Below are 23,534 nucleotides of genomic sequence, written 5' to 3' on the forward strand. Positions count from 1 at the left end.
TAGATGGTACCTTTGAAAAAGCTGCAAGCTCTATGCAGCAAAACGCGTCAGTCACTACCCATTGGAACAGGACAACTTCTACTTGGAGCCGAACCAGCCCTCACAATCTACCAGTTATCCAGAGGAGTCACAGAGAGGCACCATCTAATCACAGCCGCTAAGGGGACAAATCAGCGTTGCGCCGGCTCTTTTGTCGGATTTCTGCACGCACACCCTTCGGGGGTGCAAGAAGAAATCCTGTAGTTGGGTATCGCAGGGCGCTGTATTGAATTGAATCCTGTCCGTAGACTGTTAGGGATCGATTCAGTTTGCCGACTGTTGAATAGCGCCGGGAATGAGCTCCTGTCGCTTTTCAATTCTGCTCATGTTAAGTCGGCGAATGCCCGTTTTCCCGAACTTAATAGGTTGATTTGTTGGGATAACGAGCATTCTCTGACTTAACTGCCCGGCGCGATGCTCATTCCCGACAAAATCGGCCGCGCGCCAGCACTTTTGTCGGATTTCTGCTCGCACCCCTGGGGGCAAGAGAAGAATTCCGGACAATTGTCACATGGCACTGTATTGAATAGCGCTGGGAGCTAATTCCAGGAGCTATTCAACTGTCGGCAAATTGACCCCTTAGGGCTAAAACACACCCACCGGCATTTGCCGGCTGGGAAAAAGCCGGATGGCTTTTTCCCGTGCCGGCATTGTAATGAACAGTGTGAAGCTACAGGTCCTTTCACACTGCACGGCCACGGCCCAGCTGCCGGGTTGCAGCCGGAACTATCCACTGGAAGGGCTGGCGTCGGGCCGTCTTTGCAGCCAGTAAACCGTGTGCGTGAAGGGGAGCTTTCACACACTACGGTTTTTTCTCAAGCCATGTCTAATGCTGCGCATGCGCACAGCATTACACACGGCTCAAAGCCGTCCTGTGTGCGAGACTCTGCCGGTTTCTCCCGGATGGCAAAAAGCCGGACAAAGTTTGTCCGGCTTTTTGCCATCCGGGAGAAACCGGCCAGTGTGTTACAGCCCGTAGCCCTTAGTTTATTGTAAGGGTGGTTAGGCTGTGGATTGCTTTACCAAATAAGCTGATTAGGACAAAGAAGGATACACACGCTCCGCTGTAAGCAACTCAGCATATTGCTGGGTTGGTGACGTGGCGGTGTTGGTGCTTGGAGAGCAGAATACCGGGTCACTCGACCTTTTTTTTATCCCTGGCACCTTTCAGACCGCACGGGTTATGAGCGTTCATGTGCCAATAACCAGTGTTCATAGCTGGCGGTCTGAAAAAGGTAGAGCAGTGTGTATCTCATACCCCTTTTACACCGCAGCAATAACCCAGGTTTATTGCCAGGCAGGGCCGGTTCTTTCCCTTGTGGCGCCCCGGGCAAAATAGGGGCGTGGCTTCATATGGGGGCGTGGTCCGTTACGCCCCCATTTGTGCCCCTGTAGCGCAGCTGGAAGAAAAATTAAAAATAAAATAAAAGTATAGTTACAATCCCCGCTCCTGATTCCAGACCTCCTCCTCCGCCGCTCTTCTCCAGTCCTCTGATCTATGGGAGAGACGTCATTACGTCTCTCCCATAGCACAGCATAGACACTAGAGGTCAATTATGACCCCTAGTGTCTGTGCCACTATGCTGTGCGCGATGACGTCACCGCGCACAGCACAGGTCCTCTCCATGAAGGGAAACTAGACGCGTAGCGTCTGTTCCCTTCAAAGCGGGGGGGGCACAGTGGCGGATCTTGCCATAGTGCGGCGCCCCGGGCAAAAGTACTGCTTGCCCGTGGCAAGATCCGCCACTGTTGCCAGGTTAAACAAAAAAGAGAGACCAATATCACAAGAGAGCGCTTCCATTAAAATACATGTCACATACATTTTATTCATGTGCGCCTAATTTAACAATTACTATAGTTATCTAATTGTTATTTGGGTATGTGTATATATATATATATATATGTATGTGTGTGTGTGTGTGTATATATATATATATATATATATATATATATATATATATATATATATATATATATATATATATATATAATATCTCTGTATCTATCTCTATCTATCTCTTATTGCCAGGTTAACCTGGGTTGCAGCTTGGTGTGAAAGGGTTAACCTGGGTCCAATGACCCAGGAATCCAACCTGGATAGCTTGCTGGGTTGGTCCAGGGAAAGATCCAGGTTCCATGTGACCAAGGTTCCCATTCACAGCATCTAAAGAGCCGCATTCCTGGTGCAAAGAGAGGTCCTCTAAGTGCCGGTACTGCACCCCGTGATAACGGTCTGACCCATATTGGAACCATGTTCCAAATCCTGGGTTAGACCCAGGACTTTGATGTGAAAGGGGTGTTATTACAACCCAGAATAAAGCAAAGTAAAGAATTGACAGATACTTGTGTGGGGAGGAAGGGTGTGAATATGTTTGTGTGGGGTGTGTTTTTAATTTTGTTTTTTTGTTTTAGTTTGTAGATAGCTGTAAAACGTTCCCACAAAATTACTGACGTTATGAAAATGAAATTCAGTTGTTTGTATTTTTTTCTTTTTTTTTTTTTTCTCTCATATTAAAAAATCTAAAAATATGCCTCTGTGTACTGTAAAAATTACTTCAGAAGGCGGGTTATGTGTCATTGTTTTTTTTTGGGGGGTTTTTTTTTTTGGTTTTTTTTTTTTTTAATCGTTACAATAAATGTTCCCATCACTTTTTAAGTGTTAATTTTCTCACTTAACTTATTAGCTATAAGGCCACTTTTTTATTTTTTTTTAATCTATGGGCCCCTATAGAAGTAATTCAAATCATTGTGAAGTCTGGCTGCGTGCATTACAGCTTTTTCACGGTACGAAATGCTAGTGGACAATTGAGCAAATAGACATTTGCAGAGATTTGACTCGCACTTTAACTGGTACTATTTATTACAACTGGTTGGCAGCTTCTAGTTTAAAATAAATAAATAAATTGGAGAAACAAGTTATTAGATTTACCTGAATGCATTTTTGGAAATGTGTTTAAAAAAAAAAAAACACTGGGTGTGTTGCATTTATTTATTTAATTTTGTGTTTACACATGACAGGGTCAGCTTTACCATTTTGTGATTGTACATTTTTAATCTTGTCAATTAAATGCTATTACAGAACATGCCCTCCTGACAGTTTTTACATAAATTATAAGATTGGATATATTTATCTTCCATATGTGCAAGACCTAGTCAAAGCAAATTTAACCTTAGGGCATATCTAAAAACACAAAAACAAATAAGGAACATAATCATGTGTTGCGTTTGTCTGACTTGCTCCAAACCAAAACATCTCTTCTCCATTCGTTAGATCAGTGGGTTGTTTTTGTTTTTTACGCTAATCCTCAAGTACCACCTGCAGGTCATGTTTTTAGGACTTATCTGTGGAAACAGATTGTATAATTATTGTCCCAAAATGGGTGAACTCACCTGTGCATGATTACAGAAATCCAGAAAACCTGACCAGAGTATTGAAGTTGCTCTAGATTATTTTATTACTTTGTAACATTTGTGCAAAGGTGGCTTTTGAATGACTCGGGTGAGCTCAAATTGTACTTTATCACATAGCTTCACAATAACTGTCTCTTGGGATTTTTTTAGGGGTGTGTAAGGGTCACAGTACATATTGTCATTATACTTTTTCATTGGATGAAAAGTACTTTTCATGTACTCTAGTGTCTGCATAAGGGAGTTTATTTTATAGTGGTTTATTTGAATTGATAAAAATCTAAAATATATGAAGGATTATACTTTCTAAATCAGTTGATTTATGATGAAGTAACCCAGAGGATATAAATTTTGCTATTTCTGTAACTTGTTTTTCTGCATTTTCCTACAGAGAATATGCATCTGGAGATCAAGGTCGCTCTGAATTTTATTATTTCATACCTGTACAATAAGCTTCCAAGGCGAAGAGCAGACCTGTTTGGAGAAGAGTTAGAGAGGCTCTTAAAAGGCAAATATGAAGGTCACTGGTACCCAGAAAAACCACTGAAGGGCTCCGGCTATCGTTGTGTTCACATTGGGGAGACTGTTGATCCGGTGGTAGAGCAGGCAGCATGCAGGAGTGGGCTCAACATAGAAGATGTAAGAGCAAATGTACCTGAAGAGCTGAGTGTGTGGATTGATCCATTTGAAGTCTCTTACCAAATTGGGGAGAAGGGAACAGTAAAAGTTTTGTACCTGGAAGATGTTGAGAGCAGCACAGAGCTGGACAAGGAGATCAAGAGTAGTTTCAATCCTGAGGCACAAGCATTCATCCCAATCACGACTCAAGAGACCTCCCTGTCTAACTCCCCATCTCCATCCTTTGGCCAGTCTCCAAGCCCCACTTTCATCCCTCGTGCCACCCAGCCCATTACCTTCACTACTGCCACATTTGCAGCCACCAAATTTGGCTCAACCAAGATGAAGAAAGGTGGACAGCGCATGGCAAGATCGCCCACAAATAACCTGGTGAAGCACAAGGGTCTCTCTCTGTCCATGCATTCACTGAACTTCAGCCCTGCCCAGGGAGCTCCATCCCAGCTTTCTCCAAATGCCAAGGAGTTTGTCTTCAGTGGACCACCAGGGCTCTTTTTTGATGGCGATAGCCAGAACCTTCCAAGCCCTGGCCAATTTGCCTCTCCCTTCAACACTGGGAGCAGCCTATTCAATGAGAAATCCCCTTTTGTTGATGGATTAAACTTCAGCCTTCCCTACCCAAGCCAACCTTTCCAGCCTGTGGTCCTGGCTAATTGAGGTTATTGAATTTTTTTCCTCATGGTTTTTTTTTTTTTTTTTTTAAGACCCAGAATAAAAATCAAACAGAAAATGTGTTTTGATTTTATTTAATGCAAGTGAGAATATTATTTGGAGACAGAGTATTTGGGTTGCATTGCTACTGGACACTTGTGAAGTTCTTACCTTTTTACAAAAAGATGAATATATATGTGAAATCAAGATATGTAGATTATTATTATTATTATTATTTTTTTCATGGGATTCATTGGAATATATATATATATATATTTTTATTTTATTATTTTGGGGCTTTATTTTTCCCCTCAAGCCCAAAGGAGGAATGGAAATGTTCTTGGTTTCTATTGGTCGGTATGGGCATATCAGAAGAGCTGTGGCAGGATTGCCACACTAACAAAGTGACTGGTACATTTAGCAACTTGGTACACTCTTACATCCTTTACAACATCATCCTCTGCCAGCCTGGAAGAACAACTTGCCTCAAATTTTGAAAACTATCATATATATATATATATATATATATATATATATATATATATATATATATATATATAATATTGTATGTATGTCTCCTTTCTGTTGCTGCAATTCTTTATTGGCATTCTGATCAATAATATCTGCTCCTTTACTCCTCTAGCACTTCATGTTTCTTAATTTATGTATAATATAAATTGACATAATTTTTTTTTTTTTTATAAACCGTCCCCCTCCTCCCCCCAATCTTTCATTGGTGCATATCGGCCATGCATGTAAACTTCAATCCGGAGAAGAGATTGCATTTTCAAGGAATTTTTATTTTATCTTTTAATGCAGGACTCATTCATTATACACTATACCATGCAAGTACTTCTGTCAGTCCTGTATAACCTGCACTGCCTCCAATCTATATGCATATGGTGATTAGTCTATGACAAGCTTAGCAACTTTGTGCTATTACACCACAAACCCCAGAATTCCCTGCCACCATTTTTTTTATAAAATCACAAAGTCAACACCTTTTTATATACCTCTATTTCAGTTGAGTTATTATTTTTTTAAACGTCTCTAGTTTCTAATCAACCTTTAGTGGAACTGTCACTAAATAAATGTGTTCTCCGCTTAAAATCAATCCCTACTCCCGCTTTCTGTAAGCAGAAGGCTGGTTTTTGCTGTGGAATATTTTTTCCCCATGACCCTGCAATGTTGCTGCTGGGTGGGGGGGGGGAAACCAACCCCGGAGGTTGCAAGCTGAAACTAGCGAAAATAGGCAGTTTGGGCACCCAAGCAGCACTTTTTGCAATGCGACTAGCACTCTGGTCAGGTTTAGCTGTTTTATGCTGCTAAACCAGGTGTGCGTGTGACAAGTGCAAAGAAAAATTTCAATTGCACCCCATGATTTCCCGTAATATTAGACAGGAGATTGTGAGCACAGCTGGCACAATAAAGAATTGACTTCTCACTTATAAGCCCCACCTGGCTACTTGCTCTCTGACTTGTGGAGGCACTATAGAGCAAATACTTTTTTTTTTGTTCCCTTTTTCTTCTGCTTCTTGTGCTATGATGTATTTGATCCTGTGACTGTAGATGTATTAAACTGGCAACATAAGGCCAGTATTCCTCCTTTCTCCAGATCACTAAAATGCATCATAGAACTGGGAACTCAACTTGCCAGCACTTCTTTTAAGGTGGGATTTATAGCAGAGCTTCTTTATCTGCTAAGCAGTATTAAAATCACCTGAGCCCCTTACACTATGCTTTATACAGTGATTTCCTGTGTTCCCGACTACATTGGGTGGTGTTTTTTTTTTTTTTCCTTACGATTTCTGACCTTTTTAGAACACACATTTTGGTATATGAAAAATACACATGCTATTGCAGGGCCAAAATAATGGCATTGGGTAAAGAAAAAGATAATATATTAAATTTTATATTCTATCTATATTTTTAAAGTGGTTTCTAAATCCATTTTTTTATTTATTTTTAAGACTTTTTTTTGTTTTGGAACAAGCCTTGTGAGTATCAGTAATGTTATATAAATATGAGAGAGAGATTAACTAAAGAAAATTAAAAAAATAAATATATATAGCTCAGTGTCTTTCATTTACAAAGGTGTCCTTGATACAAACAGTGAGGCTTAATAACCAGATTAATACAAGATTGGCAACCATGCCCATGTTGTATTTCAGAAATAAAGCGCTTGTGTGTTAGAAGCCGGAGGGTCCTTCCTTTTTCAGTCATGCCATTTGGAAAAACTCCTTTTGATTGGTGACAACTTAAATAACATCCGTATTAGGCAACATGGGTAAATAGTGGCGAAGACTGGGGTAGTGGTCTTTCAAAACAGGAGTTAGATTCTAAATCCACAGGTGTGGTAATTGACCATGCTTTTGGATATCTCTGGCAGTCATTTGTGACTTCCATGTTTATAAGCAATAAAGAAATAAAATCTATCCCATCAAGATCTGGGGTCTTATGTAATAGCTTCTGAGCTACATGCTCTGTGGTAATTCCGGGGCATCGGCCCGTATTTTTAAAGCCGCAATCATTTAAAAGGCATGACAAACCTGATTTTGCCTTTTAACTACTTGCCTCTTTAAAAATGAGACAGACTCACCGGAATTTCAACAGCTCGCAGGCTATTACATAAGCCCCGTGGTCTTGTGAGTCTTGCTTTAGCCCATTGAGCTTTAAAACATGGACATATTTGCTGAATGATTCCCAAAGTTTAGCAGGTCATTGCTCCAGCTTTGCTTGAGTAAACTGTTCTGCAAGGTGATTAAACTCACCCAGGCTGTCATAGCATAAGCTCCACTTGCATTCAGCCTTGTGCAAGAACGATTGTGGTACATGCAGCCCCATACAGCCTATTATGAATGCGTACTATTTCTCACCATGGCAGTATTGCTTTCAAAAGAAACCGACCCTTTTATATAGCTCCCCCCCCCTCCCCTTTTTTTTTTTTTTTTCCTTTTTTTTCTTAAATAAAGCAGATGGCTGCACTCTTGTCCATCCACTGATATTGATTATACATTAAATGGAGAATGTATAAAAAAAAAATGTAATACATAAGCAGTTATTTATTTCTCCATTGCTCTTGCTCTGTGTGGTAGATTTTGGTTAGTTTAAAAGTTAGTTTAAAATTTTGGTTAAACATAATTATATTATTAAATTTTTCTTACTCTGAGCTTTTACGAAAAGTGTTCAACCATAGACATACCTTTTATACTTTAACAGAATGTTAGGCCATGTTCTCACAGCTTCCCAACAGCATAGTATACACTCAACTACATTATATGTAACTGTATTAATGCTTCTGAGTTTCTCTGACCTAAGTGAATGCTTTCTAGAACGTATCTGTGTAAAGAGGGTCATTAATGCTCTAGTGTAAGAAGCATAACAATAATAATAATGAAAACCCTATAATTAGCATTTCTTTTTTTATTTCAACCCGAAGCAGTAGTTTGTGGTTTGTTATGCTTATATGATCATGTTGTCTTCAGAAAAACAATGTGTGAAAAAAAAAAAAAAATACTCAAGTGGTCACAGACCTATAGGTCATAACTTGCATAGAACCTTCATGCCTCTTACCAAGTGTTGTGAGCCCAGCAACTAGTTGAACTTTAATATTGGTTTTGGGAATAACGTTAGTGTGCTGTAGGTTAATAAATTAATCTCATGATATTTTTACATATTTGATTCTGAGGTCACTTTGAATCTGAGAGAAATTCTAATTAAAGAAGAATTTTATTATCGCGGATTAGTGTAGAGATTTCTGTCTTAAACCTTCTAGGCCATAAAAGAGATGGGAAAACATAGTAAAATCTTAGAGGAAATAGTTTTTTTTTGGGATGGGGGGGTTTGTTTGTTTTTTTTGTATAATTTTTTATCTTTGCTGGATACCTTTCCAGTTGAAAAGAAAAGCAGTTTGTCAGGTAGTAAGCTTACAATGCTCTCACTCATAATTTTTTGTAAAGTTACTGGAGAGAAAAAGTATTCAGAATTTGCATACTCCACTCCTTCCCGCCACCATTGTTAGTTTACCTAAGGCAAACTTTTAAATAGATAGGCCGGCATCCTATTAGCCACAGTAATTTACTGCACAATAAAAATGGGCTTTTAACGCGATTTTTGCCCAATGGTATCATCGAGCCATCTTATGATGGCCTTTTTTTACCGTGCAGTAAATTATTCTATACCGCATGGAAACACAGGTTCCGTGAAAAGCCCCAGACCTATGTATTTCCGCAGCAGTGATTGCGCTTTTGAAGCACCGTTATCAGGGTTTTGGTTTTGTCTCCTGAGGCAGGCTGAACAAAACCCCCGATAAGTGCCGGTGGTCGGGGCTAACAGGATATTTTCCGGGGGATCCATTAGCCATGGTAATTTACCATGGCTGATTGTTACACCCCCCCCCCCCACCCCCACATAGCGTTTCAAATAAGAAGTGGTTGGAGTACATAGTAGGCATGCAGTATGCTGCCAAAATGGACTGCATACTGGTCCTTATTTTATTCACACCTTGTAGATGTCGCCAGAGGTAACTTGTAAGTGCAATAAAAGCAGAGGTGTTAACATTTTAGGTATCGATCTCTATATTTGGATGATTGGTTTCCCTTCTAGCAAATTGAACAGTAGTCCTTTTCAACTCTGCTTTCAAAAGTAGATTGGTAATTTAATATGTAATATATATTTCCTTATAATGTACAGATAAGTGTGTGGCTTAAATTTAAAACTCATACCGAATTGTCAATATAGTTTAGTGAGAAGTTTATTTTTCTTTTATTTTTGTTTTTTTCTTTTCTTTTTTGTGGCCTTAAAAAGCTACATAAATGTAAGTTATTTGTGCTGCAAGGAGTGCAGCTTTATAATGTGTATGACCTTTTTTAAATTTTAACACTTTTGTCAGCACTAACATGTTCAGTTCTGTAATGTACAAACTTCTATAATTTCTAAGTTAAAAGAAAAAAAATCCCTAATTGCCCTTTTCTATCTTAAACCTATATAAATGTCACTTGTGAGCTAATTTGGCAAACCACAATAGCAGGACTTCAGAGTATTCTAATGAACTGCTGTTTAGTTTATATGACCTTGTGTAAATACTGCATTGTCACGTATTTGTAAGGTCTATGAAGAAAATTCTTACTATATGATCAAGTCCAATACTGCAAGTTAATGACATGCCATAACTTTTTGCAGTTAGGCCATCTTTAAGGCATTGATACAGATTACACATCTCAGCGGTCTTTATGATTTTATGGGGGGGGGGGGAGGGGGGAGTACACATTAGTCCTTAAGGTTTATCCTTGACATTAATTTCATTAGCAGAAGGGCTCTTCAGCTACTGAATAGAATTCATGTTAATCTCTCAAATGTAATTCTAAGTATACTGTATACTACTTCACAAGTCTGGAACTACTACATTTTCAGGTTGCTACACTGCATTTTCTCCGATAACTAGATATATATTATATATAGTATTTTTTTTAACAAAAATAAAACACTAGTCCCTATGTGTTTTTTAGTTTTTATTTGCATTTATAAAAAAATATATAAAAATAATGAAAGTTTGCTACATTTGTAAAATGTGAGAGGAATATATTCTAAATATATATTTCTAATGTACATTAAGCTACACTTCTGTTCAGGTTTTTTTTTTTCTTAAGGAAAAATTAGAAAAAAAGAAACCCCCAAGGAATCAAAATATTTTTTCAAAAAAACTAAACAAAAAAATAAAAAAAATCATAAAACTGCCTCTTAAAGCGGATACAGTGTCTAATGTTGTACAGAATTGAGAATTAAAGATTATAATCTTTATATTAAAATATTGACTTGTAAATGTTACACTATAACAGGTTTTGTTTTACCTTTATGTTTAACGCAGGTCGATGGGTGGGAAGGGGGAAATTTTTAGTTTATTTACTGAAAAACAAAATGATAAAATAACTTGATTTTTTTTGTGTAATTTTTTTTGGAACATTGTGCAATATTTGATGGCCTAATGGAGTGTTAAGTTTCAGATGTACAGTTTATATTGTTCCAAAGTTTTTTAAGTTTGTATTAAAAGCATGATATTAAGTTTGTTGTGTTTTTGTTTTATTTTTACTTGGATTTGGTAAATCAGTTCATACTGTAGCTTCACCTGCGTCTGTTATTAAATTTTTGTTTTTACTTCTCTTTGATCATCTATACACTAGGAGAGAATTCTCAATAGCCTTCATATCGGTATTAACTAGAGTATCCAAATAGGTCCACGACTTTGTACTGTATGGCTCATCTACATATCTTACACCAGTGGTTCCCAAACTGTATGCAGTGCACCTTTCCAGTCCATGTTTTAAGGATACCCATGGTGGCACTCAGATGGTTTAATCAGAATGAATGCTGTACTAATTAGGTCTATTGTGTAAAAGTATGGTTAACATTTAAACCTGAACTACTAGGGTGCCTTGAGGACCTTTGCCTGGCTTATACCAATAAGAAACTACTTTTTTTAGGTGCACTTTCCACCTTTCTTCCATTACTATCTATTTTATGCCTGCATTTTCTTTTTCCTGCTGCCTACTTTTCCTCTTCTGTTTCTGATGTGGAGCAGCATTTTGTGTCTACATTATATGAAGAGGCTGTATACATATGGGCCATGCACAATTCAGGTTCCTGTTTAAGATCCCTACAATTTGCTCAATCTTTCTGTAAAAATACAAAATCTGTCTTCCCCACTAACTACAATAATTGTGACTATTTTTACTAGTGTATTTTATAAGCCACAACAAATGACATGGTCAGTAGAGTTAAGAGAAGTTTATCCTAATTTCAATGTACTTTTTAGTAACAAATATGTGTAAAGGGGGGTACTCACGGAGCAACATTCTAAGCAATCTGACTAGATTGCTTAGAATTTGAGCATTATCGCTCCGTGTGTACCCCCTACAGCTATAGCGATGCGCAGCCCGGCGCATCGCTATCGCTGGTGCTAGATTGGCCTGCCGTGCAGGCCAATCTAGCGGGTCACTCACTTCACTTGCTTGGTGAAATGAGCGCCGCGCCCCCCCCCCCCCCCCCCCCCCCCGTCTCCACCCGCACGCTCAGCACAGATTGCACTGTGCTGAGCGGAGGGAGAGATGTGTGCTGAGCGGTTCGCTCAGCACACATCTCTCCCACATCGGCCCGTCTATATGGGCCTTTACTCTGAAAGTACATCCTCTTATCAGCTATATATAGTATCATTAAGAACATCAATAAGTTGGTATAAATAAGCCTTTGCTGCTGATGGTTTCTTGTGGCGCTGGCCTTAATCTGGATATCAAATGCAAATATCTATTTTAAAGTACTTTTAATTCAAAACGCTGCCTGGAAAATAGAATGTATAGACTCCCACCCCTCCCTTACCAGCTACTGCAAAGAGAAATTTGTGTGGGAATTGTGTGCTACTTGCCCATCTCTTATTTCAATATGCTTTCAAAAATAGTTTTATTTATAGGAGTCTTTAGATCAATGGTGTCACGATCCTGACTAAAATCATATCATTTGGTGACTTACCTCTGCCATCTGTCCTGTAACCTGCATGTTTTCTGCAGGCTGGGATAAACAGCTCCAGTATCATGAGTTCTCTGTGTGCTGAGCTCACTCTCTGCTAACGAGTGCAGCTGTAGTGATTAATCTTCTGTGTGAATTCAGAACTCAGTAAGTCTCTTGCATAGCAATCATTGAGGATTCTCATGCAGTTCTATACTTCTGTGCCAGTATCCACAGGTCCAGTGGTTACCAGATATACCTTCCTGTGTTCTCAGGACCCGTGGCCATTATTGCCTGTCTATACACACACCATGCCGGAGATCCCTCCAAAACCAGCTATGGACGTCGCCATGACAGTTCCTGGTCAGCTGACCTTCCAGGGTCCAATCCGGATTCACTTCTGCATCATGTGAGCCGCTCATCCACTCAGCTGTAAGCACTGGGTATAAGTTCCAGGTCTCTAGGGGTAGCAGGCTGTCAGTACTTTGGTGTCTCTCAGCCTGGAGTGAGCTCCAGAATCTCCTGCTGGTAATAGACTCTGTCTAGACCAGAGGTCCTCAAACTGGCTCCTCCCTCTATGCCCCTCCTCCAGACCTCAGTTAGATTCTGTGTCCAGGAGTGACTGGACACACACTAGGGAAGCTCTACAGAGTTTCTTTGGAAAGACTTTGTTAGGTTTTTTATTTTCAGGGAGACCTGCTGGCTACAGGCTCCCTGCATTGTGGGACTGAGGGGAGAGAAGTCAGACCTACTTCTTAGTTCAAAGGCTCTGCTTCTTAGGCTACTGGAAACCATTAGCTCCAGAGGGATCGATCACTTGGTGCGCCTAGCTGCTTGTTCCCGGAGCCGCGACGTCACCCCCCTCACAGAAGCCAGAAGAAAGAAGCCGGGTGAGTATTAGAAGAACAGAAGGCTTCAGATGGCAGAAGACTTCAGTGACGGAGGTACAGCGCAGCGGTAGCGCTGCGCTCCATGCTCCCACACACACACCAACGGTGCAGGGCGCTGGGGGGGAGCGCCCTGGGCAGCAGTTAATGAAGGCTTTGTATACACTGGCAAGGCAGATTCGGTGCCCGGGCACCGTATACATTACCCCCGCCAGTATAAAAAATTCAAACTTGAGCGGGACTACAGCGCGCCGGTAAGAGGCGGGGCTTAGCCGCACAGTTCACCAGCGCCATTTTCTCTCTCCACAGCCGCTGCAGAGACGCTGGCCTGGACCTCCAAGCTCCTTACAAGTAACAAGGGAGCAAAACAGGAGGGGGGGGCGGCACATGCAATTTGGTGCTTTTTTATGTTTATGTAACAGCGCATATCACATACATTATTCATTTGTAGTATATGGGCGCTGGGGTGTGAGCTGGCATACTCCCTGTGTTTCTCTCTACAGGCTTCCCTGTGGGTCTGTCCCCTTGATTTGGCCGGTGTGGGTGTGTCGGTACTGCGTGTCGACATGTCTGAGGGTGAGTGTTCCTCCCCGGAGGAAGTTACTGGGGGCACAGAGAAGGATTATTAAAGATGTTTTACATATCTCTGAGGAACCTGCTGTTCCAGACACGAGGGTTTGCCTATTTAAAGGGAAAAAGCCTGACGTGAGAACTGAACGCTCTTTGTGAAAAGGCTTGGGAGTCGCCTGACAAAAGGTGGCAGATTCCCAAGAGAATTTTTATGGTATATCCTTTCCCCTCTGACGACGGGGAGAAATGGGAGTCATCTCCCAATGTGGACAAGGCTCTATCCCGATTGTCCAAGAAGGTGGCGCTTCCGTCTCCTGACATGACTGCTCTCAAGGATCCGGTGGATCGCAAGTTGAAGACAACATTGAAGGCCATTTTCGTTAATAGTGGTGCATTGCTCAGACCTGCTGTGGCGTCTGTATGGGTGAGTAGTGCTATTGCTAAGTGGGCTGATAATTTGGCTTCTGATATGGATACCCTTGATAAGGATAACATTCTTTTGACACTTGGTTATATCAAGGACGCTGCAGATTACCTAAAGGATGCGGCGAGGGATGTTGGCCTCTTGGTATCGAGAGCCAGTGCCATGGCGGTCTCAGCCAGGAGGGCACTGTGGATTCATCAATGGAATGCTGATGCCGACTCTAAGAAGGCTATGGAAGCTCTCCCATATAAAGGTAGTGTCTTGTTTGGTGACCGCCTCGCTGACCTGGTGTCTACCGCTACTGCGGGTAAGTCATCTTTTCTTCCTTATGTTCCCACAGAACAGAAAAAGGCGCCCCATCATCAGATGCAGTCCTTTCGGCCTAATAAATACAAAAAAGGAAGGGGCTCGTCCTTCCCCTCTTCAAAGGGTAGAGGAAGGTGAAAGAGGTCGCCTGCCATGTCAGGCACCCAGGACCAAAAGTTCTCCGCCGCCTCTACCAAGTCCACCGCATGACGCTGGGGCTTCCCTGGGGGAGTCCGTGCTGTTGGGGGGCCGTCTCCGATTCTTCATTCAGGTCTGGTTTCAATCTGCCCTGGATCTTTGGGTCTTAGACATAGTGTCCCAAGGGTACAAACTGGAGTTTCAGGAGTTACTCCCCCCCCCCCCCCCCCCCCTGCTTTTTCAAGTCGGCCTTACCAGTTTCTCTTCCAGAAAGAGAAGTAGTAAATGCTGCGATACAAAAGCTGTGTCAGCAGAGGGTCATTGTATCGGTTCCCCCGTCCCAACGGGGGGAAGGGTTCTATTCGAGCCTCTTTGTCATGCCGAATCCGGACGGCTCAGTCAGACCGATTCTGAACCTAACATCCCTCAATCCATACTTGAAAAAATGAAAACTTTCAAGTTCAAGATGGAATCTCTTCAAGCTGTGATCGCCAGCCTAGAAGGGGGGGATTTTATGGAGTCAGTCAACATAAAGCATGCCTACTTACACGTCCCGATATATCCTCCTCATCAGGCCTTCCTGAGATTTGTGGTGCAGGATTGTCATTACCAATTTCAGACGTTGCCATTTGGGCTTTCCACGGCCCGAGGGTCTTCACCAAGGTAATGGCGGAAATGATGGTACTCCTTCGCAAGCGATGGGTCACAATTATCCCGTACTTGGACGTTCTCCTGATAAAGGCGAGATCAAGGGAACAGTTGTTAAGAAATGTGGAACTCTCCGCGTCGGTTCTGCGACATCATGGTTGGATTCTAAATTTGCCAAAGTCTCAGTTGATCCCGACAACTCGGCTGCCCTTCCTGGGCATGATCCTAGACACGGAGCTTCAGAGTGTTTCTTCCGGCGGACAAAGCTCTGGAAATACATGGTGGTCAAGGAGCTTCTGAGGCCAACAAGAGTGTCGATTAATCAATGCACTCGAGTGCTAGGGAAGATGGTTGCGGCTTACGAAGCCATTCCGTTTGGCAGGTTTCATGCCCGGGTGTTTCAGTGGGATCTGCTGAACAAATGGTCCGGGTCTCACCTGCAGATGCAGCGGAAAATAAGTCTATCTTCCAGAGACAGGATTTCTCTCCTGTGGTGGCTGCAAGGTTCTCCCCTTCTAGAGGGACGCCGATTTGGATTCCAGGACTGGGTCCTGCTGACCACAGATGTAAGTCTCCGAGGCTGGGGTGCAGTCATGGAAGGAAAAGGTTTGCAGGGAGAATGGTCAAGCCAGGAATCTTGTCTCCACATAAATGTTCTCGAGTTAAGAGCCATTTACAATGGCCTCCTGCAAGTGTGGGTGTTTCAGTCGGTGTATGTGTTCCCTCCGCTTCCTCTCATTCCAAAGGTGTTGAGGATCATAAGACTAACAAGGGTTCAGGCAATACTCGTCGTTCCAGATTGGCCACGGAGGGCCTGGTATCCGGATCTTCAGGAATCGCTAGTAGAAGATCCTTGGCCGCTTCCTCTAAGAGAGGACCTGTTACTGCAGGGGCCCTGCGTGTTTCCGGACTTACCGCGGCTGCGTTTGGTGGCGTGGAAGTTGAACGTCAAATCCTAGCTTGGAAAGGTATTCCCGGGGAGGTCATCCCCACTCTCCTTAAGGCTAGGAAGAAGGTCACGGCAAAACATTATCACCGTATTTGAAGAAAATGTGTGTCGTGGTGTGAAACCAAAGCAGCTCCTGCGGAGGAGTTTCACTTGGGTCGTTTACTCCACTTTTTGCAGGCAGGCCTGAAATTGGGTTCTATCAAAGTGCAGATTTCGGCTTTATCTATTTTCTTTCAAAAAGAATTGCCCGTCCTTCCTGAGGTTCATACTTTCGTGAAGTGAGTGCTGCATATCCATCCTCCATTTGTGGCACCGTGGGATCTTGAAGTGGTGTTGCAGTTTCTTATGTCTCACTGGTTTGAACCTTTGCGTAAGGTTGAGTTAAAGTTTCTCACTTGGGAAGTGGTCATGCTTTTGGCTTTGGCGTCTGCCAGACGAGTGTCCGAATTGGCGGCTTTGTCTCACAAGAGCCCATATTTGATTTTTCATGTGGATAGAGCGGAATTGAGGACTCGTCAACAATTTTTGCCGAAGGTGGTTTCTTCGTTTCACATAAATCAACCTATTGTGGTACCTGTGGCAGTCCCAAATTCTCTTGATGTCGTAAGAGCGTTGAAAATTTATGTCGCCAGGACGGCTCTTACTTGGAAAACAGAGGCTCTGTTTGTCCTTTATGCTTCCAACAAGATTGGAATTCCTGCTTCCAAGCAGACTATTGCACGTTGGATTTGTAATACGATTCAGCACACTCATTCTTCGGCTGGGCTGCCGTTGCCGAAGTCAGTAAAGGCCCATTCTACCAGGAAGGTGGGCTCTTCTTGGGCGGCTGCCCGAGGGGGTCTCTGCACTTCAACTTTGCCGAGCAGCTACGTGGTCGGGTTCAAACACTTTTGCCAAGTTCTATAAGTTTGATACCATGGCTGAGGCGGACCTCATGTTTGCTCAATCGGTGCTGCAGAGTCGTCCGCACTCTCCTGCCCGGTCTGGAGCTTTGGTATAGACCCCATGGTCCTTTTGGAGTCCCCAGCATCCTCTAGGACGTAAGTGAAAATAGGATTTTAATACCTACTGGTAAATCCTTTTCTCCTAGTCCGTAGAGGATGCTGGGCACCCATCCCAATGCGAACTGTTACTTGCAGTTGTATTGATACTGGTTATTTTCGGTTACACGAGGTTTGTGTATCCGTTATATTCAGCTTGTTGCTGTTGTTAGTTCATACTGTTATCTGGTTTCCTGCTGATCCAGTTGTACGGTGTTTGTGGTGTGAGCTGGTATGTCTCTCGCCCTTAGTTTAACAAAAATCCTTTCCTCAAAATGTCTGTCTCTCCTGGGCACAGTTCCTATAACTGAGGTCTGGAGGAGGGGCATAGAGGGAGGAGCCAGTTCACACCCAGTAAAAGTCTTTTTAGTGTGCCCATGTCTCCTGCGGATCCCATCTGTACCCCATGCTCCTTTTGGAGTCCCCAGCATCCTCTACGGACTAGGAAAGGATTTACCGGTAGGTATTAAAATCCTATATATTTTTTTTTTTAACTTATCAAAGAATTTCTGTGCAGGAAAAGGGGGTACATAAGAAAGGGGGGTGATGATGATGAATTATTAAGCATGAGAAAGCCAACCTCCATCACATAAGCAAGGAGAAATAACATCAAGGTGTCAGTGTGCAGTGATACTAACAATATAAACTATGAGGCCATCGTAAGATACATAAAAGGGTACAGTCATAAAGGGGTTCTGGGGGAGTCAACCTAATATAATTGCACATCCCTGGGAAAGAAGTAACCCAGTATTTGCAACCTAACGGTCCTTGGAGGAGATGCTCTGGCTCATTTTACAATCAAGGTGCCAAAATGAGAATTAATATCTAGTGAAAACTGACCAGTTCTCATTTATGCTCTGTCCCGTCTCCACCATGCAAGCGCAGTGGGCGATGGGACATACCCTAGCCGGAGAGTACTGTTCCTGCTGTGAACAGATGAGGTAAAAATAGCCACGGGAGGGGGGAGCAGACTGGGCAGGACACAAAGTATTGTGATATAGGATGGACAAAAAGGGGGGGGGGGGGGGTGGAGGCATATGCCAGGCCACCTTACTAGTTCTCAATGTTTGAAATGTGTGCCATTTGATACACAAACCAAAATAGAGTCTTTAATTGAGGACCTAACTGGAGAATTTCCATTTATTTATTTATTTTAAATTTGCAGTACAGGTTGAGTATCCCTTATCCAAAATGCTTGGGACCAGAGGTATTTTGGATATCGGATTTTTACGTATTTTGGAATAATTGCATACCATAATGAGATATCATGGCAATGGGACCTAAATCTAAGCACAGAATGCATTTATGTTTTATATGCACCTTATACACACAGCCTGAAGGTCATTTTAGCCAATATTTTTTATAATTTTGTGCATTAAACAAAGTGTGTCTACATTCACACAATTCATTTATGTTTCATATACACCTTATACACACAGCCTGAAGGTCATTTAATACAATATTTTTAATAACTGTGTGTATTAAACAAAGTTTGTGTACACTGAGCCATCAGAAAACAAAAGTTTCACTATCTCACTCTCGCTCAAAAAAGTCCGTATTTCGGAATATTCCGTATTTCGGATATTTGGATATGGGATACTCAACCTGTATATGTATCTATCAAAAGAACAACAATTTTTTCTGATTACTTTATCCACAGTCAGACGAGTAGTTTTTATGAGCCAAGGATTCATTTATGTACATTAAGCATTGTTTCTCATTTTCTGTATTCCAAATGAAAATTTTTATTATGTGGTTATAGTTTGTTGCAGCCTTTTGTATCCATAGCACAATGTTTGTGTGTGTGTGTCCCTTATTTATTAACTGTTGTGGTAGAATTCTCTAAAATGAAAAAGGGAAAAAAGTGCATCAACTACGTTTTTGTTAATCTGTAGAATGAAATAATGCTACAAGTGTACTAATGATATGTTGGATATCCATATTTAACACATCAAAGGGATGCAGACTGATGGTTAGTGGAGCAATGAGTACAGAATAAGCATGACATAATTTGTCTGGCAGGGTCTGCTGCTTAGTGGTTGGCTGAGACCAGGGGAGGGGTAGGTTGGTGCTAAAATATTTGATTACACTGCTCTTCTCTAAAGTTTAGTGACAGAAGAAATTTCAACTACTTTTAAACATAGTCTTTCAACGGGTAGACAAATGTTGTGAAGATAATATGATGTGTTGGAAGAGGGAAAATTATTTTCTTTCTTTGACAGATGCAACATCTGTCAATGAAAGAAGGAAATTATTTTCCCTCTTCCAATGTTTGGAGAACAGTGTTTGTCTAAGGCCGGGTACACAATAGGCCTATATTGGCACAATGAATTGTGCATATCGACTATTGTGAGTGTGCCTGATTTGTGTGCTCCGATGGTTGAATGAGACTATTTTAAATATGCCCCGGGGCATTTTAATAAAGGACGGATCAGTGATAATTTTTTAAATCCATCTTCGCCTTGTCTCAGAAAATATCACATCTTTTGAAATGATGTGCTTCTTCATAAGCAGAGGCATAACTAGGGTATCTGGCACCCAGGGCAACATCAAAAGCAGAGTGCCACCCCCAAAAAAAAAAAAACAACAACAAATCTATGAAAGCATGATAAAGAAACTTAAATAGTATAGATACATAAAATGGTTAATTGCTATATAACTGCATTTTTTGGGTATTTTTTTTTTTTTGTAGTAGTAATTATACATATTATACCAAACGGTGGTAGTAGTACCTATGCCATTTTTCCATTCAGTAGTAGCATGCTATAGTAGTGCCCATTATACACATGCCACACTGTAGTAGTATTCATTACACACATTATGCGCTCAAGGTCAACATTGGAGTCCTGGCCTAGCGGTTTTACTATCCCTGTCTACATCCACTGGGAAAAGTAATCTGTGGTGAGCCTACACGTCTTAACGTTCTGAACAAGTTAGTAACACTATGCCAAACAGTAGCAGTACACATGATACAAATTTCTCTGACGTCCTAGTGGATGCTGGGACTCCGTAAGGACCATGGGGAATAGCGGCTCCGCAGGAGACAGGGCACAAGAATAAAAGCTTTAGGATCAGGTGGTGTGCACTGGCTCCTCCCCCCTATGACCCTCCTCCAAGCCTCAGTTAGATTTTTGTGCCCGAACGAGAAGGGTGCAGGCTAGGTGGCTCTCCTGAGCTGCTTAGAATAAAAGTTTATTTTAGGTTTTTTATTTTCAGTGAGTCCTGCTGGCAACAGGCTCACTGCATCGTGGGACTAAGGGGAGAAGAAGCGAACTCGCCTGCGTGCAGAGTGGATTGGGCTTCTTAGGCTACTGGACATTGGCTCCAGAGGGACGATCACAGGTTCAGCCTGGATGGGTCCCGGAGCCGCGCCGCCGGCCCCCTTACAGAGCCAGAAGAGCGAAGAGGTCCGGTGAAATCGGCGGCAGAAGACGGTCCTGTCTTCAACTAAGGTAGCGCACAGCACTGCAGCTGTGCGCCATTGCTCTCAGCACACTTCACACTCCGGTCACTGAGGGTGCAGGGCGCTGGGGGGGAGCGCCCTGAGACGCAATATAACCGATATACCTTAGGTTGGCAAAAAGAAATACATCACATATAGCTCCTGGGCTATATGGATGTATTTAACCCCTGCCATTTTTCCAGAAAAGAGCGGGAGATAAGGACGTCGTGAAGGGGCGGAGCCTATCTCCTCAGCACACAAGCGCCATTTTCCCTCACAGCTTCGCTGGAAGGACGGCTCCCTGACTCTCCCCTGCAGACCTGCAACAGAATCAGGGTAAAAAAGAGAAGGGGGGGCACTATTGGCAGCTAATAATAAAAACAGCAGCTATAAAAGGGAGTAACACTTATATAAGGTTATCCCTGTATATATATATATAGCGCTTGGTGTGTGCTGGCAAACTCTCCCTCTGTCTCTCCAAAGGGCTGGTGGGGTCCTGTCCTCTATCAGAGCATTCCCGGTGTGTGTGCTGTGTGTCGGTACGTGTGTGTCGACATGTATGAGGAGGAAAATGATGTGGAGGCGGAGCAATTGCCTGGGTTAGTGATGTCACCCCCTAGGGAGTCGACACCTGACTGGATGATCGTATTTAAAGAATTACGTGACAATGTCAGCACTTTGCAAAAAACTGTTGACGACATGAGACAGCCGGCAAATCAATTAGTGCCTGTCCAGGCGTCTCAGACACCGTCAGGGGCCCTAAAACGCCCGTTACCTCAGTGGGTCGACACAGATACTGAGTCTAGTGTCGACGGTGAGGAGACAAACGTAATGTCCAGTAGGGCCACACGTTACATGATCACGGCAATGAAGGAGGCATTGAACATTTCTGACACTACAAGTACCACAAAGAAGGGTATTATGTGGGGTGTGAAAAAACTACCAATAGTTTTTCCTGAGTCAGATGAATTAAATGAGGTGTGTGATAAAGCGTGGGTTTCCCCCGACAAAAAACTGCTAATTTCTAATAAATTATTGGCACTATACCCTTTCCCGCCAGAGGTTAGGGCGCGTTGGGAAACACCCCCTAGGGTAGATGCAGCGCTCACACGTTTATCTAAACAAGTAGCGTTACCGTCTCCTGATACGGCCACCCTCAAAGAACCAGCTGATAGAAGGCTGGAAAATATCCTAAAAAGTATATACACACATACTGGTGTTATACTGCGACCAGCTATCGCTTCAGCCTTGATGTGCAGTGCTGGAGTCGCGTGGTCGGATTCCCTGACTGAAAATATTGATACCCTGGACAGGGACAATATATTGTTAACTATAGAGCATTTGAAGGATGCATTACTATATATGCGTGATGCACAGAGGGATATTTGCACCCTGGCATCAAGAGTAAGTGCTATGTCCATTTCTGCCAGAAGAGCATTATGGACGCGACAGTGGTCAGGGGATGCGGATTCCAAACGACATATGGAAGTATTGCCGTATAAAGGGGAGGAGTTATTTGGGGCTGGTCTATCGGACCTGGTGGCCACGGCAACGGCTGGAAAGTCCACCTTTTTACCCCAGGTCACCTCACATCAGCAGAAAAAGACACCGTCTTTTCAAACTCAGTCCTTTCGTTCCCATAAGTACAAGCGAGCAAAAGGCCACTCATTTCTGCCCCGGGGCAGAGGAAGAGGAAAAAGACTGCACCATGCAGCCGCTTCCCAGGAGCAGAAGCCCTCCCCTGCTTCTGCCAAGTCTTCAGCATGACGCTGGGGCTTTACAAGCAGACTCAGAGACGGTGGGGGCCCGTCTCAAGAATTTCAACGCGCAGTGGGCTCACTCGCAAGTGGACCCCTGGATTCTACAGGTAGTATCGCAGGGGTACAAACTGGAATTCGAGGCGTTTCCCCCTCGCCGGTTCCTGAAGTCTGCTCTACCAAAGTCTCCCTCCGACAGGGAGGCAGTTTTGGAAGCCATTCACAAGCTGTATTCCCAGCAGGTGATAATCAAGGTACCCCTCCTACAACAAGGAAAGGGGTATTATTCCACGCTGTTTGTGGTACCGAAGCCGGACGGCTCGGTGAGACCAATTTTAAATCTGAAATCCTTGAACACTTACATAAAAAGGTTCAAATTCAAGATGGAGTCACTCAGAGCAGTGATAGCGAACCTGGAAGAAGGGGACTATATGGTGTCTCTGGACATCAAAGATGCTTATCTCCACGTCCCAATCTACCCTTCTCACCAAGGGTACCTCAGGTTTGTAGTACAAAACTGTCATTATCAGTTTCAGACGCTGCCGTTTGGGTTGTCCACGGCACCTCGGGTCTTTACCAAGGTAATGGCCGAAATGATGATTCTTCTTCGAAGAAAAGGCATCTTAATTATCCCTTACTTGGACGATCTCCTGATAAGGGCAAGGTCCAGGGAACAGTTAGAAGTCGGAGTAGCACTATCTCAGGTAGTGTTACGTCAGCACGGGTGGATCCTAAATATTCCAAAATCGCAGCTGATTCCAACGACACGTCTACTGTTCCTAGGAATGATTCTGGAAACAGTCCAGAAGAAGGTGTTTCTCCCGGAGGAGAAGGCCAGGGAGTTATCCGAGCTAGTCAGGAACCTCCTAAAACCAGGCCAGGTGTCAGTGCATCAGTGCACGAGGGTCCAGGGAAAAATGGTGGCTTCTTACGAAGCGATTCCATTCGGAAGATTCCATGCAAGAACGTTTCAGTGGGATCTACTGGACAAATGGTCCGGATCACATCTTCAGATGCATCAGCGGATAACCCTGTTGCCAAGGACAAGGGTGTCTCTTCTGTGGTGGCTGCAGAGTGCTCATCTACTAGAGGGCCGCAGATTTGGCATTCAGGATTGGATCCTGGTGACCACGGATGCCATC

The 23,534-nt window shown here is 42.8% G+C and overlaps 1 protein-coding gene across 4 annotated transcripts in view; it reads left to right on the forward strand.

The window, feature by feature from the left end:
- TOB2 (transducer of ERBB2, 2) overlaps positions 1 to 23,534 on the forward strand; it is a 288,621-nt gene that overhangs the window by 59,084 nt on the left and 206,003 nt on the right. For 3 of the 4 annotated variants that reach the window (XM_063940471.1, XM_063940470.1, XM_063940469.1), the window contains exon 2: positions 3,839 to 10,794. The exons of the other annotated variant lie outside the window; for it this stretch is intronic. In XM_063940471.1, the coding sequence (XP_063796541.1) occupies positions 3,844 to 4,740 (897 nt within the window). In that variant the 5' untranslated portion in view covers positions 3,839 to 3,843 and the 3' untranslated portion in view covers positions 4,741 to 10,794. Of the gene's footprint in view, positions 1 to 3,838; positions 10,795 to 23,534 lie in introns of those variants that run through there. 4 annotated transcript variants of the gene reach the window in all.

This window comes from Pseudophryne corroboree, chromosome 9 (genome assembly GCF_028390025.1).
Source record: "Pseudophryne corroboree isolate aPseCor3 chromosome 9, aPseCor3.hap2, whole genome shotgun sequence".
In the NCBI taxonomy this organism is placed as follows: Eukaryota; Metazoa; Chordata; class Amphibia; order Anura; family Myobatrachidae; genus Pseudophryne; species Pseudophryne corroboree.